At 42.2% G+C, this 16434-nt stretch overlaps 1 protein-coding gene across 5 annotated transcripts in view; it reads right to left on the bottom strand.

The window, feature by feature from the left end:
* LAMC2 (laminin subunit gamma 2) overlaps positions 1–16053 on the bottom strand; it is a 57808-nt gene extending 41755 nt beyond the window's left edge. Inside the window, exons 1-3 of one of the 5 annotated variants that reach the window (XM_070590985.1) lie at positions 15718–16053; positions 11180–11270; positions 10805–11021 (exon numbers count right to left, since the gene is read on the bottom strand). In XM_070590985.1, the coding sequence (XP_070447086.1) occupies positions 10805–10883 (79 nt within the window). In that variant the 5' untranslated portion in view covers positions 10884–11021; positions 11180–11270; positions 15718–16053. Of the gene's footprint in view, positions 1–10804; positions 11022–11136; positions 11383–15717 lie in introns of all 5 variants that reach the window. The other 4 variants (XM_070590983.1, XM_070590984.1, XM_070590986.1 and 1 more) reach the window with 4 other exon arrangements.
* Positions 16054–16434: the final 381 nt, after the last annotated feature.

Below are 16434 nucleotides of genomic sequence, written 5' to 3'. Positions count from 1 at the left end.
GACCCTCAGAAAAGCCAACCAAGAACCTGAACATAAAGAAATCTCCCAGGAGTCCAGAGACCCAATATGAAATTTTCTCAATACAACACACAAAGTTTGCAGTGTCTACATATATGGTATTCTACCTAAAATGTTTCAACCTAAAAATTGCAGGGTGAGATGAGAACAGAAAGGCCTGTGAGAGGAACATGACACTTTCAGTTAGTAGGAGTGTCTGGAACTTTCTTTCAGGTTGCTGCTCACACGAGATGACCTATTTCTGCACCAAGACCTCCTGCCCATCTGTGGTCTGTGAGCCTGGAGCTGCAGTGACATTCTGCCTGCCATCTAGAAGGGCAGCAAGTGTAGGGCTGCGTGGGAGGAGGGGCAAAGGGAAGAGGCTGGCTCGAGACCATGAGATCAGTTTGCAGGGATCAGGCAGCCTCGACAGGTCGTGCACTTGGCTGGTGTGTGGGACTATCTCAGGAGCTGGGAATCTGAGCGTCATGTTTGAACCTGACTGTGGGTGCTGGCTGCTATTACGTAGAGCTCTGCTGCTCTTGCTGCTGTTTCAGCTGCTCAGTGTACTCATAGTGATTGAGTTAAACAACAGCAAGTTGATAAAGTAAGTTACCTGTAATCTCCTGGGGATGAGGCCACATTTAGACCATTCGAGACGGCACTCCATTCTCTTCCCGATTTAGAGGAAAGGAGTGTACCCTGTGTTTCCTTTCCAGCATTCTGTGCCCCTCACTCCCTTTCCGAGAAAACGAATCTTTTTGTCTCCTTCCTTTTTGAAACTCTCTTCCCTTGGATACCATGCTGCCATGCTGTCAGGCTCCACCTTGGCTTCTGACCTTTCGCACCGCCCCACTCAAGTCTTTGCTGGCCCCTCTCCTTACCCCAACTCTAAATGCTGGCGTTCCTTAAGCTCGGTCCTGAACCTCCTTGACTCCTCACTCTAGAACTCTCTCATCCAGGCCAGGGGTTTCAAAAGCCATCATAGGTGTTGACATCCCAACAGGGATACTTCCCTGGCCCCGATTTCATTCTCAACTTTAGACCCTCATGCCCAGCGGTCTACTTCACATCTCCAACTGGTTGCCTCAACAGCTCTTTACATAAAACACATTTAAAACCAAACTCGTGATTGCCATCCCTTCAAGTCAGAAAGCTGGAAGCTATCCTTTTAGGTTCTCCATCTTTCTCACCTGCCCATCTTCTATTCAACACCAAATTTTATTGATAGAGCCCACTAAATAGCTCAAGTCTATGCAAGTCTCTCTCCACTACGGCCACTCTAGACCACACCCCAATCACCTCTTGCTTGCAATGGCTTCCTAACTGAATTCCCTGCAACTCCTCTTGCCTCCCTCCACTCAGCAGTCAGAAAACCTCTATAAAAAACAAATTTTACCAACACCTCTCTGCTTAAAACTCTCTGATCCCTTTCCTTTCCTTTTAGGATAAAGACCAGAATTCCTTCCCCATCTCCCACAAAGACTTCCATAGTATCTACTTTTCCAGCCTAATTTCACGTAACACTCCCCGCTGGGACATCTTCATCTCTCTCCCATTCATTTCACTTATACTTCATTTTAGGTCTTTACTTCCTCTGCTTCTAAACATTCTTGCTTTGTAAAGGAAAAGCATCATGGTGGGGAGAGGTGTGCTGAGACTAACGATCCCAACCACACTCCTCCCTTCTGTTTGTTCAAAGAAGTTACACTAAAAATTAAATCTTAATTTATCTTACTGGATACCATTCCCTTCCTCTGAGTCAAAGAACTGGTCTCATGTAAACTGACAACACTTTTGTGCTCAAAGAAGCAACCATCACCTTCATGAAGTCAGTTGTGATGAGGCCCTTAAATAGGAAGTCCAAATGTGAATAGCTGGACTAAAGATGGCGAATAAAATTAAAGTTGAAAATAGTACATTCACTTTTTAAAAACCTGGCAAATTCTTATTTTCAGAACAAAAGCAATTATTGAAAGTGTCCTTTAAATAGCAACCTATTCTAATGTATTTTTTAAATTATTTTTACAAATATTCAAATTGTGCATTACTTATGAAATCTAAAGCAAGATACAACTGTCATCTATCAGTTTGGTATCAAAGGCATTGGAAGCTATCATCCTATTTGCAAAAATCAAAGTCACCAAGTCTGAGATACTCAAGACGACAAGATGAATATTTTTATAATATTATCCTTACATGTCATGATGAAAATGCTCATAAATACTTTCGAGTTTTAAAACCTCCTACATGAGATTTTTCTTTCCAGGGTTTAATATGTTTCTCAGCTTGGATGGATATTTTAAAACAAAATCTAAACATTTCATCATTTAAACGGACTTGAATTTCATGGTTTAATGTGTGAGTGCCTGCTTCCAGTTTTATCCTTTTAAGGTATGTCACAATATGTTTTCTAATTAGAATAAGAAAACTGAAATGGCACTTCTCTCGCCAAGAGTCTTAACTGAATTCAGTTTTCTCTCATACTTTTCACAACCACATTTTAAACCAACGCACCAGAACCCCTGGTGCCGTATCCTGCCGATCCGTTTGTCTCCCAGGACGTGTAAACGCCCAAGCAGCGTAAAGAAGGCTGGAGTGTGACATGCTCCGAGGGGAGGAGCAACAGAGGCAGTGTTCTAATCACACGGGCAATTTTGGATGATAAAATATGGACAAATCTTTTCAACTTTAAATGGTCTAAAGTCAACAAGAGTCAATGAAACTCAAGTCTCTACATTTTTCCTTTGAATAATTATGGTCTACAGGAGTCATCTATTTTCCCTAAGAGTTCACAGCACATTATATTACAACCTAGACTTGGAAACGGCACAGGTGGACTGTGGGTAACTCAGCCTGGTGAGGACTGCGCCAGGAGACCACACCTGGAGATGTCTTCCCCTAACAGCCCCCCAGGACCCAGGCAGACTGTGGGGAGAGGGAAAGAAAGTCCCAGTGGACAGGGAGGTTGGGGACGCCAATTTCTGTCTCACTAGCAAAGGGGTTGAGGATAAATGAGGAAGCTGAGGGCTCAGTCTGAGTTCAAAGATGAAAGGGAAGAGAAGGTTAGGACACAAGAGCTAAAAGAGCGTCGTTCTCGGACACAAGGCACCTTTCAGGTTTCTGCTCCAAGACAGCTGGTGTCAGCTACAGGGTGGAGACTCAGTGAGTGATCGTGGTAAGGATTCTATATGAAAGTATTCATCGCCCTCAGGTAACCCCACACCCTTCTGACGACAGCAATTGCAACTTCTACATTTCTATGAGATCATCCATAAAGAAAAGCATTCCAATATAGAAGGCACATTTAACTGTTATTCAAAGAGCATAGTGTTCTTTGAGCACTTCCTACATGGCTCAGCAAAAGGTGTCATATGCCTCTTTAAGAAGCAACTGAAGTAAAGGACATTAGGGAGTCCAGGACAGCTAGAGGTGACATCTGAAGCAATGAGGACCCAAAGGGAAAAAATCCTGTATAAAGAATCTGAATAAAGAAAGATAAAAAGGAAATTCTGATTTGTACTGAAATGCTTTGGGGAGTACACATTAAATGTGGTTTTTCAATCATTTAAATTTATGTTTTGTTGGCTCCTTAAAAAAAAAGTTACCTAATAAATACTTCTCCCTCTTTAAACCTTTTATTGCTTTTCGGAACAATATATTTTTGTGTAAGGAGATTAGCCATAGAGGTTTTGCTATCACTATGCCCCTTCACAAAGATACAAGCATTTAGGTGTGTGCGTGCTTACAATGCACCATTGGAGTTCTCAGTTTTGACAAAAGAACAATGGTAATTCGTGCACATTTACAATGTGGGAAAAGTACGTATGGAGTGCATTTATAGCATCTTCCTTCAAGATTCCTTTCTGAAAAAAAATCCATTTGTAAAGGATAAATTAAAACCGTATTACTTGAAGTCAGAAGAATGAATTAAATGGCCTTTTAAGAGACCAACAATTTTTATACATCTATAAGAGAAGTAACAAATATTCCAAGAAGAGATTGGACCATGACAACTCCACCAGGGAGTGGGAACAATGTGTGTCCTGCCTCTTAATTGGACAAATGTGTTACTACTCCACTGCCACTTCCCACGCCAGGTCCATGTGGCCTCGCCTCTGTCCTCGAACTTCTCAGCATGTGAAGATCCCCTCCTATCATGTACAACCCCCCGGATAAGGCAGGAGCAGCAACTTCACGTTACTGTTGGACCCACTGCTATCGCAAAGTAGACTAGTCTGCTTGAGCTCAGAAATTATCTTTAAACATTAGGAACTTTCTTTTACTAAGAGCAAAATGGGTAGTGATTTGAAATCGCAGTAAATCTATGTAAAGCTTACATGGTCAATGTTCTGCCCGTGAAACTAACCTGATCCTGGAAGACTCCAAAACTTATACCAACAGTCTCCAGCAGGGAGAGGAAAATAACCTCTGGACACAACTCTGCAGATGTAGATTCAAAACGTCAACAGCCCTTGAAGAACAATGACTGGTAAAACAGAAAGGTTTATTGCTGTCCCTCAACTGTCCTGTTTTGTTTTTTTTTTAACCTGAGCGCCTTGGTCAATTCCAAGCTGTGTGATAATCTGACAGCAGAGTTGAACAAAGAGAAGAGGAAACACGGTAATTTGGAATCTGTTCTCTTGTCAATGCCCCAGAAACTAGAGTTTATGCTTGTTTGGTTTTTTTTTAAAGATTTTATTTTTTCTCCTTTTTCTCCCCAAAGCCCCCGGTACATAGTTGTATATTCTTCGTTGTGGGTCCTTCTAGTTGTGGCATGTGGGATGCTGCCTCAGCGTGGTTTCATGAGCAGTGCCATATCCGCACCTAGAATTCGAACCAAGGAAACACTGGGCCACCTGCAGCGGAGTGCGCGAACTTAACCACTCAGCCACGGGGCCAGCCCCTTGTGCTTGGTTTTAACCCGTTGTTCTCTGACATGTGTAAGGGAAAGGCCAGTATGTTGACTCACATAGACAAATAGAGACTTCTGAATAGACAGGACACAGGTGTCCCATTTAGAGACATAAGGTATGTTCTTATAATAGATCAAGATTCCATCCTCTGAAAATTAATTTAAATAAAATTCTTAATAAGAATTAGAAATAAGCCAAGGAGGGATCTTGTAAAGAACATTAAATGAGCAACTGAAATGTGGTTCTGTTACCAAATGCATGGCTCTGGTCAAGGTAATCACTTTTCTGTGCCTCAGTTTCCCATCTATAAATGAGGATTACACATGTTGGAGCCCAGCTCTGCTATAACCAACTGTGAGAATCTGGACAGTTACTTTACCTCCCTGGGTGTCCTTTTCTTCATCTATAAAATGAGAAGTTCTCATAGAGAAAACCCCTAAGCTTCATTCTCATTTAGTTCCATGATGCTGTAATAAGAGAACAAAATGGTGAAACGTGCAAAGCTTTTTGTAAGAAATGCCACACGTAAGTGGAGCTGAAGATTTGGATAATTTTTCCAATGTTTAAGTTAGTGTGGGGAATGATTTGGCTGCAATTTAATTTTGTTTTTTAAGAATGTGAAGATTCATATTCATACAATGAATAAAATAAAATCTAGAAAAGAAACAGTTGGAATTCTGTAAATGGTTAATAACAAGCTTGAAGAAGTCCCGGATACAGCTACCTTTGCCCCATTGATCGCCACCGTCCTATGATGGAGAAGGAGGGAAAGATTCAAGCCCTTACGCTGATCAGTGTTGGAGGAAGAGCCATTCTTTTCGTTTCATAATTGTGACATAAGGAAGCACGTATTTGCTGGGGAGACACATATAAGACATACAGTCACCCACAGACACAGGGAAGACTTAGCTTTTGGCTTTGGATATGATTCAAATATTACATCATGCACCTGGGGGTAATGTTAGAACACAGCCCAGTCATGGTGCAGAAATCTACTAGGTCTAATTGTGACTAAATTAGAGTATTCCAGAATCCATGGAGCTCCTATTTCTACACTGGTCTGTAATGGATGATTCAAGCCTTGTCCTTGCAAATTTCTCTAGGAAAAAAGAAAAGTCAATACCGTTGAACCACTAAGAACTAAAAAGGGAAAAATATTCCCAGGATTGCCGCAACACCTAAATTGCATGCACCTGACTTTCCCAGACACCGTGATCACAAATCCACATTCTTCCTCAGCTTCTTGGACCAGTGGAGCTAAACCAACGGCTGCCCCAAGCTCAAGACATCCAAAATTTAAGCCTACATAGGAATTTCCAACTTACATTTTAACCCGATTCTATATTCCTGTTTATTGTACATACTTGAATATAAGGTGAGGGTTTTTATTTTCTCAATTTTTTTCCCTTAGAGGAAAAAAAGGTCACATTTAAGTCTTTTAAAAATCTCTCATTTTATAATGCACTTTCTCAATTACCTTATTCTTAAAATAAAGTATTGTTTGGGGAAGACATGTTAATTTGAAATGAGCTCAGTCAATGTTTTGGATACTTAGTGAGAAAGAGGCCAAGACATTGAACACAATCCTCATAATTGTGAGTGCTGAAAGTTGTCACAAATAAGACTTTCAAGATGCTTACGCTGTGAAGATCACAATGTGCACTTCAGGATAATGTTTAAATGTTTTGAAAATGGCGTACTGTCCAGTTACAGCATCAAAACAGATTCAAACACATCTGTATCTCAAGCCACCCACTCGGAAGTGAAGAAGAAACTGCATTAAAGTGGCTTTAGGAATGCTAAAGATGAATGGAAAAAATATATAACTTCATGAAATGTGAATGAAGAAATCAATATTTCTAAGTTATTATTTTATAAATTGTGTGACTTGAAATATGTTTGTTTAGCTAGTTTACTAAATTAAATATAAAGAGACATGTGACCACTGCATCTATATTGTTACATATTTTCATAAATCAAGTTCGCCAAACGCAGTTTTTGGCGGTGGCGGGGAGATTTTCCCACTGAGCAGTAAGAGACCATCTTATCTGGGATCACTGTCTACGATTTGCTGAATCTGCTTGTGATGAGTTCTGGTGCTTGACAAAAGGCAAGGAGAAGAAAGGATTTGCATTCCAATCTACTTTGGGTTCCTTGCCAGGTATTCCATTTATTTCCCATGGGGTAAAACTTGGCGGTTCCTTTCAGCCTGAGCAGAAGGGTCCCTCATCATCTCTCTTGGGCTGATGAAAGGAGAGTAAAGAGGAGCCACTTCAAAATCGTCCCCACTTAAAACTCAGAAGGCAACATACTGACATTCAGTATTGGCGGGGCATTTAGTTATATCCCAATAATACTGAACACATAGTGAGTGCTTACCAGGCCCTGTGCAAAGTGCTTTACACGCAATGAGCACAACAATTTATTATCCTCATCTTAGAGATGAGGAAACTGAGTCACAGGTGAAGTAACCTGCCCAAATGCCACAACTGCTAAATGACAGAGCCGAGATTTGAACCAGACCATTTATTCCAGAGCCTGCCCTCTGATGCATGATGCTGTACCACTTCACCAATTTAAATAACGGAATCTACGAGAGAGTATAAGTCTTTCCAGGGGTCCCTTCCACTATCCACAGCACCACTTTTCCAGTATCAGGCATGAGAGAAACAAGATTTGTGGTCTATAATAATCTTGGATTCTGAGCTCACTATTCTAGAAGAACAGTTGCTTCAAAACATAACTGGTGGCTGAATCCGACAGTGTGATCTCAGTCCTCGTTCTTTGTATATTCGTATTTTGATATCTGAATACCATTTATTACTCCCACCCTGTTGAAACTCGTCCTTTGGCTAACAAAACACTCCTCTTTCTTGATTCTCTTCCATCCTCAATGCTCATTCCTCCTATTCTCCTTCAGTGTTCTTCTGTCTCCTTGCCAAGTGTTGAGGTTTCTTTTACTTCCATATCCCAGATAGTGTCATCTATTTTCAAGGCTTTGATTTCCACTTTTGGGCTCCCAATTTTATGTTTCAAACTTTTCTTCTAAACTTCAAAATCATAGTTCCAGCTCTTCCCAGGGACTGTTGGACATCTCCACTTGCATCTCAAATTCAATAGGTCCCCACAGGAACTGACTCCCTCCTCTTTATCCATTGCCCAATTTTGCTTCCAAATCTGATCCTTCTTTCATAGTCCTCATTTCCTTTAACAGCGCACTGTCTAACCAATCACCCAAACCTGAGGCCTTGGACCCATCTTGGACTCTTCCTTATTTCTCACAATTTTCCCTTAGATGTATCCATAACACACACACTCATTGGATCACCAAATTCTTTCAATTTTACCTTCTAAAAGTCTCTATAATCTGTTTCCTCTTTGCTATTTCCCCCACCACGATGAAAGCCTTCATCATCTCTCATTTGGACTACTACCATGGCCCTTTATTTGCTTCTTATAGCTCAACTCCACCCTCTAAGCCCTTAAGTGAGTGGCCTTTCTAAAACGTGAATCTGACCACACCCACTCCTGCTTATAAACCATCTGCAACCCTTCTTTGCCTACAGGACACCAACCCAACTGGACAGCCTGGCATGTAAGGTTCTTCACAACCAGATTCTTGGCTATATTTCTAGTCTCATTCCTATCCCTTTCTCATGCCTTCTGCAGTCAGACCTCTCCATGTGAACTATGATCCAGATATCGAGCTATGTGCCATATTCTCTCACATCAACTGTAAGTTTCTGAAGGGGAGTCTTTATCTTCCTTACTGATCTCTGGGCATCCAAGTTCACTATACCTGTACCGTTGGCTTCAGACTTTTTAAAGAAATGTGGTTCCAGGCATTTTAAGGCACTTTACCATAATCTCTAATCCTTTCAACAACTCTACAAGGTTGCACAGTACTGTTGCTTCTGTCTAACAGGTGAAGAAGCACACTCCAAGCAGCTAAGGAGCCTGAAAGGTTACTCAGAAGGAAATAGTAAGTGAATGAGCCAAAATTTGAAGCCAGGTCGAGCTGTGCTTTAACTGAGACTAACCCTGAAATTCTCGCTGATTACATCTAGCACATTATTCCACCTGCGAGGAAACAACCAGGAAGCAACATCCTTGCTTTAGGCTCCCATAGGTGCAGTGCATGGGACACACATATGGGGGTCACTTTGGGAGGTGGCAAGTACCGTACTTTCAGTCCAACTTCCACTACATTCCAACATTCCATGACTGGAAAAGCATATGTGTTCACCTCTAACACCAAGCTTTTCACACTCTCACTGAACCCCAAAATGCACCCTTTGAGAAGGGAGCCTAATATGTTAAGTGGCCTGTCTCCAAGGAAGGAGAAAGTCTGGAAATGAGTCCAAACACTGCTTCTGACTAAATGGTCTAGACAGAATGCTCACAGCTTGTCCATCCTTGAGAACTGAGAGTCTATGCTTTGACCTCTTGAGTCTGATTTCGTTAAGTAATTGATAACATCCTACATATTTATTTCTGTTATCTAATGCTAACACACACACAAATACTCAACTACAGCTAAGGGGAAAATTGCCTCAATAATTATCCATTATATAAAACACATGTATCTTGTTCCCTTATTATTTTTATAATGTGGTCCCAAAAGCTCCAGCCTAAGCACCCCTGGATCAAGTGCCAGATGTGTCTCTGCCAACAGCTGCTTGTGTGGCTTTGTGCAAATCCATTTCCATTTTTTCACTGTGTAAGCCAAGGGGTTCTAGTAGTTGATCTGTGAGCATCCTCTTGAATTCTAATATTCGGAAACTACCCTTACTTTTATGATGTTTCTCACTAGGTTAAAGCTCCTTTATCCTATTTATCTAAGGGAACCTGACCTACATGATCATTTTCACAAATGGTTTTTAAATGGTAGTCAAGGATGATGGGTTGGAAGTTAATTCCAAGACTATTTTAGGGGAAAAAAAGGACTGTATCAATGCATTCAACACATGCTAAAATATTCATGTCATTCAAATACAATTCAGGCCAGCATCACCCAGACTGCATGGTAATAAATGGAATGTCTAAGATAATTCCATGTGCACGTGAATGTTGTCTCAAAATCATGCATGCACATGTGTGAAAATGGCTCTTGGACCTACTGAAATAATCATTGAAATGTCATCAGGTGCAGGAAGTGATATAAACATGAAACTCCAGGGTAATTATACAAGTAAATATCATTGGTAAAACTAAGTGACACAAATGTACAGTAAACAGTTGCTAGGTTCTCATAAAGTCTTGTTTACGTGACCTGAACTTCTCATGATATGACAGCCACTGGGTGCTCTAGATAAGAACAAATGACCTGTGACACAGGTACCCAATAAATGTCTGCTGAATGAACATTACGTGAAAATACCATAGAAAGTAACGTTATGCAAAAGCAAAGCATTGTTAAGGCTCATTTTCCATCCCAAAGATGGAAGGGGAATTCCAGAAGGATTATTAAAGAGGTTCCTTTTCAATCTTTGTGGTGTTCACAGCCATAGAAAACATTCCTACCTAACTCATATCAGTAAAAATACAGAATGGGAAAAGAATTTATATACCAAAATATGGCTGATATTACTGATCAAACAGGGGCTCCTTGATCCAAAAAAGCAATCAAGAAGAAACATTTTAAAAGTAAGGCAAACCCTAGTTTAGCACACCTATTGGCCTCACATTTTTAAATCAGACAGCTTTATATAATATTAGCCTTATCTAAAACCCATCTCTGGAGAAGCCCCAGATAGGGGAGGAAGAGAGAGCTCCAAAGAGGTTCTCGACACAGTGGGAATCCTCCGAGGTGCACTCAGCCATCATGGTCTGCAGAGAAAGGCCAGTTCACAGCCCAGGGCTGCGAATTTTCCTCCTGGAAGCCGACTCACCTTCCCTCCCGGAGGTGGCCCGGGCTGCGGGCAGGAGGAGCGAGAAGCAGAGGTAGCAGCTCAGCCAGAGCGCAGGCATGGCCGGGCCGGCGCGCGGTCCGCCGCTGCAGGGGTCGCTGCCCGGCGCCTCGCCGCTGGGAGTTCTCACTCTGCGCTCCGCTGTGCCTTCCTTTTCCTTGATCAGGTGGTTTTATCGACTCTTCTACCTGACTCAGTCCTGACAGGAAGAGAGCCTGTGTTTCAGGGTGTGACTCACCTGTGAATAAGGAGGACCCAGCCCTCGGGAGGCAGACAAACACACACAGCACACATCGAGCTGTAAAAGCGCTCACCCCAGCCGCCGGGCTCCCCCCTCGCCGCAAGAAGGGCGCACACCTGGCCCGGGCTAAGGGTGTGGTGCAGAGGCTGCGGCCCGGGGATCCTGCTGGAGGAATGCGCCAGAGCCCTCCTTCTCTTCCGGGGTAGTCTAGGACAGAATTCACAGAGGTAGCTAGCAGCCTGCCCCGTCCTCAACCCGGGAGGCCCAGTCTCAAGTGCACGAACTCAGAGAGAAGTCAGCAGCCCTGATCAGCTCTGGTCTAAAAGACATCAAGGAAAACAGACCAGTCTGAGAGTCACAACCGGGTCCTCTTTGCTCTCCGGCCTGGGCTCAACCTCTCTCTGAGATACAGCAACCCTACCCCAGCCGGCCCACTCTGCCCACACCTCATTCTTTCCCTCACCATCACCAGGCAGGACCAAAGGCTCCTCTCCTGGGTCCCGGTAACCTCCTGACCACCTGGGCTGGTGACTCATTTTGTCGCTTGTTGACTGGTCGGTGTCCCTCTGAAGGCTAGGCATCACTCTGTGTCCCTAACAACCAGTACAGTCTCTAGCCCACACTCCATGCTCAGTAAATGTTCTGTTGAATAAGAAAGAGGATCCAGAGTTCCCATTCCTTTTACATCTTAGAGCATATTTCCCATGCCATTCTCCGTGGGCCCATCAGAAAATATTTGTTGAGACCAACCATGAGTGTCACTCATGTCCACTGTACTAGGTGAAATGGGTGACGTCCCAAAACTGCAGATCGCAGTGTATCCTACATCGTCCCTTTCTCTAAGGAGGCCGGTGGGAATAATTCAGAGAGGTGGCTGTCAAAGAGAAAGCTTTGGTTCCTACTAGAGATTTAAAAGGTACCAGAGGTTTATATATACACTATATATGTATTATATGTGTATATAATATATAAAACAATAAATAAATATATATATATATATATATAAAACAACCACCCTAACTTTTCATCATCAAGGCCTGTGAAGGCCCCCAATAAATTGTTGTTGTTCACTAAGTGAATGAATGTTCTCTAGATAGTTCTATAGATGATAACATAAGGCAACAAGCAGTATAAAATAGAATATGATTGTCAATGGGTGTAAGAATTTCAGTTTATTCAAACACATAGATAAAGAGAACAGATTGGTGGTTGGGGGGGAGCAGTGAAAGGGGTAAAGGGGCACATGTGTATGGCGGTGGTTAAAAACTAGACTATTGGTGGTGAGCACAATGCAGTCTATACAGAAACTGACATATAATAATGTACATGTGAAATTTCACGTTATAAGCCAATATGACCTCAATAAAGTAATTTTTTTTAAAAAAGAATTTTTCAAGACCTGTGTGGGCTAACTGGGAGAGCGAGGCATGGCTTTGTTCAGTGCGTGGAGCATGGACTGGGTGTTCAAGAATAACCAGGATCTGCATATAGCACCAAAGACCCACGGGGGCGAGGCAGGTCATTGCAACCGGCTAACACCTGCTCTAAAACCCCCAGCAACAAAAAATGAGGAATAGAAAGGCAACTCCAGTTTTCTCATCCCAAGGTTGATTCTCTTCTACTCTGTCCAGGATTCAAACAAATAACAGAAAGATTCTTCTCTCTCAAGACTCATAGTGTCCAATTACTGCTAAAGTTTCAGTTCACAGAGACCAGATATTTAGAATCGTCCCTTCTAGTAGCTGGTACATTGTAGAGGCTGAAATTATGTCCCTGAGGCCCCTGATCCTTGCATTTCTACCCATCAGTATTGTGCAGTGCCCCACAGTCCCGCAGGAACAAGGAAGAGGGACCTGCAAAATAAAGTCTTGAAGGTAGCGTTCATTTTGGTACAGATTACCATGGTTTATTATGTCTCAAAAGTTGGAACAGATGTTTTCATCTACCATCATTTTTGGATAGTGATAATAATAATAGCTAACACATATATAGTACCTACTATTTGTCATCACTGTTGTAAGTCCTTTTATACATAATAACCCTTTAATCTTAAAACAGTGCTATGAGGGGCCGGCCCGGTGGTGCAGCAGTTAGGTTCGCATGTTCCACTTCTGTGGCCTGGGATTCGTTGGTTTGCATCCCGGGTGCAGACATGGCACTGCTTGGCAAGCCGTGCTGTGGTGGGCGTCCCACATGTGGATTGGAGGAAGATGGGCACGGATGTTAGCTCAGGGCCAGTCTTCTTCAGCAAAAAGAGGAGGATTGGCAGCCGATGTTAGCTCAGGGCTAATCTTTCTCAAAAAAAAAAAAACTCCAAACAACTGTGCTATGAAATAGGTGTACTGTTAATTTCCCCCTTTTACAGATGAGAAGACAGAGGCATAGAAAGGTCAAGTAACATGCTCAAAGTCACACTGCCAGTATGTGGCAAAGCCAAGATTCAAAACCAGGTAATCTAGTTCCAGAGTCCATAAGCTCTTTGTTAGGTCAGATTAAAAATCACCACAAAAAGGACAAATTCACAACACTGAATGAATTTGATATACAGTCAATGGTTATTTATCAACATCCATTACAATTCAACCAGATGATGGACTGCCGGTCCACATCGATAAAGCCAAGTCACAATGGATTGTGGATACTATTTCTGATTTCCCTAACATGCTAGCTCTGAAGGGACCCCCAGAGGTCACCTTGACCTGGGGTGGAATATGGGCAGCAGGGCCCTGGGCACCAGGCCAACCAGTCCCAGCTTTTATGTGGACGGTACGCTCCAGTTTCCCTCAGCCCCTCCCTCTTCCCGTTGCCTTACTCTGGGCCTCCTCGCACAGCTAAACAACCTGCCCGGCTCAGGCGCGAGACCTCTGCCCTGGCTTAATCTCCCACCTTGCTCAGGGACAATACCAACCCCCTTTGCCAATTTGAGAAGTCTCTGTGTGCTGCTGGGGTTAAGAGCACTCTGGTGCTCAAGGCCCTGGAGCAGTTGCCCAGTTGCCCAGTTCCTGGGAAGCAGTTTCCCAGATCCTGGCTTCACTGCTCATCAAGGTAGCTTGCTTAGTTTTCTCTGAGCTTCAGTTTCTTCATCTGTAAAAGAGGGATAATAAAAAGACACTCACCCGGCAGGGTTGTTGGGAAAATTAAATGAGTTAATGACCTATCCAGTGCTCAGAGCAGCGCTAGGCATATAACATGCACTATACGAGTAAGCTATGATAATTATTACTGTTACTGTTGTTGTTACTAATATTATCACTAAGCTCCATCAGTTTTTTCCTTGTTATAATAGCTGACAAATACCCATATGAGAAACATGGGGGGTTTTACTTCAACCCTTCTACTAATTGACTGTTCAATCATAACTTTAAACTTCTGTGAAACTCTCAGTCTAATCCGTGTTCACGTCCAGTTTACCAACATTTACTTGGAAGTTGTTAATTAGTTTGTATTTCTGCTCCATATCTGGAAATTTCTGTCACGTTCAGGTTTGCCTACAAGTTTCAAAATTTGTGCACTTAGAACTTCATTTTAAATAAAGTGGAGTAGGATCTGACATTTCAGGGAAAATATAAAGGTAAGAAGGATTTGAGTATACTCTTATGATTAACTTTAATTAACATGTTTTTCAAAAGGGCAACAAATACCGATTTGCTTTTCCTTATGACCCAAATAAATATTTTTTCAAATCCAGACAAAAATCAAGTTGATGTACACATAAAAATGGTTAAGATGATAAAGTTTATGTTACATATATTTTAACACAATAAAAAAAAATCAACTTGATACTACTCAGCAACGGAAATGAATGGACTACTGATAGAGAACATGGATGAATTTCAAAGCATTGTCTTAAGTCAAAGAAGCCAGACACAAAAGACTAGATTCTAGGAGGAGACCCCATGGCCGAGTGGTTAAGTTCACGCGTTCTGCTTCAGCGGCCCAGGATTTCGCCAGTTCGGATCCTGGGTGCAGACATGGCATGGCTCATCAAGCCATGCTGAGGTGGCGTCCCACATGCCACAACAAGAAGGACCCACAACTAAAAATATACAACTATGTACCAGGGGGCTTTGGGAGAAAAAGGAAAAATAAAATCTTAAAAAAAAAAAGACTAGATTCTTTATGATTCTATTTATATGAATTTCTAGAAAAGATAAAACTACAAGGAAAGAAAACAGATCAGTGGTTGCCAAGGGCAGGGGACTGACTGCAATGCAGCATGAGGATAAATTTTGGGGATGAAAGAAATATTCTGAAATATGATAGTGGCCAAAAGTAATGAAATCATATACATAAAATAAATAAATTCGATTATATATAAATTATACCTCAATAAAACTAGTATAAACGTAAGAGAAAATCTCAAAAAATCATATGACAATTAAGATGATACTTCAATTCAAATATACAAATTCAAACCCAGGACTAGAAACATCACTATGTCTGCATAAGTTGTGACAAAGTCTCAGGATGGAGGCCGGCCAAGGTGTCCAGCTGGTTCTGATAAGCTCTAAGGAGCTTCGGGCAGCAGCCCATCTCAGGCCTTCAGGCAGAAATACCACCCCCTTTTCTGGAAACCTCTCTATTTTGGCAATTTACAAAAGGTAAGAGAGGCCTTTCTGAAATGTTTGCTTACAGGCACGAATTTTAAACCCACCTGGACTTTTCTTCTAGAAAGTCGGCACTTGGGTTTTTCTCTTGTCTTCGCCCAAAGTTGTCACATTCACCTAGAGTGTAACCTCTGGTACCAAGGAAGATAACGTTCTGTGCAGAAGTTCTCCACGCCTGACACTGAAATGTGCCGGGGCATTTCTACAGGAGCGCGCGGGGCGCAGGAGGGCTGAGACCCTGGAAGTGCGCTTTATCCATAGTTTCCTTGTCCAGTCATCAGCCAGGGGACTTTTCTTTTTATAATGCTGTGTAAGTCACTTCACAGAATTGTCATCTCTCCACCTCAACCTCCCAAATAGAATTGCAAGTGACATGTTGATTTTTGCCTTGAGTTCCATTATTACCTTAGTTAACTTTCAGAAGGAATGTCTGGCATGTCACCCGCTTTCAAACTCACTTATGATAAAAACTGAAGCACTGGCTGTTAACATGCCAGCAATAGACAGGGCCTTAATCTCATTCCCTGCCCTTAATCTCCCCAGATAGTTCTAATTGCGTCAGCATTTGCATAAAAATTTTAAGTGTAAAATGCAGCAATCAGGGGGAAAAATGCCCAACAACTCCCCTTTGCTCTTAATTGGTAAAGGAAAATGTCCATAAATGGAAATGGTTCAGTGTTTCCTGGATCGTCTGGTTAAATTCTCTGAGGTTGGCCAGACTCCAGAAAACAATGTTCTCTGAAGCAGTACCCTGGCTGCAGTGG

The sequence above is a fragment of the Equus przewalskii genome, chromosome 23, assembly GCF_037783145.1.
Source record: "Equus przewalskii isolate Varuska chromosome 23, EquPr2, whole genome shotgun sequence".
Classification (NCBI taxonomy): domain Eukaryota; kingdom Metazoa; phylum Chordata; class Mammalia; order Perissodactyla; family Equidae; genus Equus; species Equus przewalskii.
Note: the sequence above shows the minus strand (reverse complement) of the source record. Positions and strands in the feature narration are given on the sequence as shown.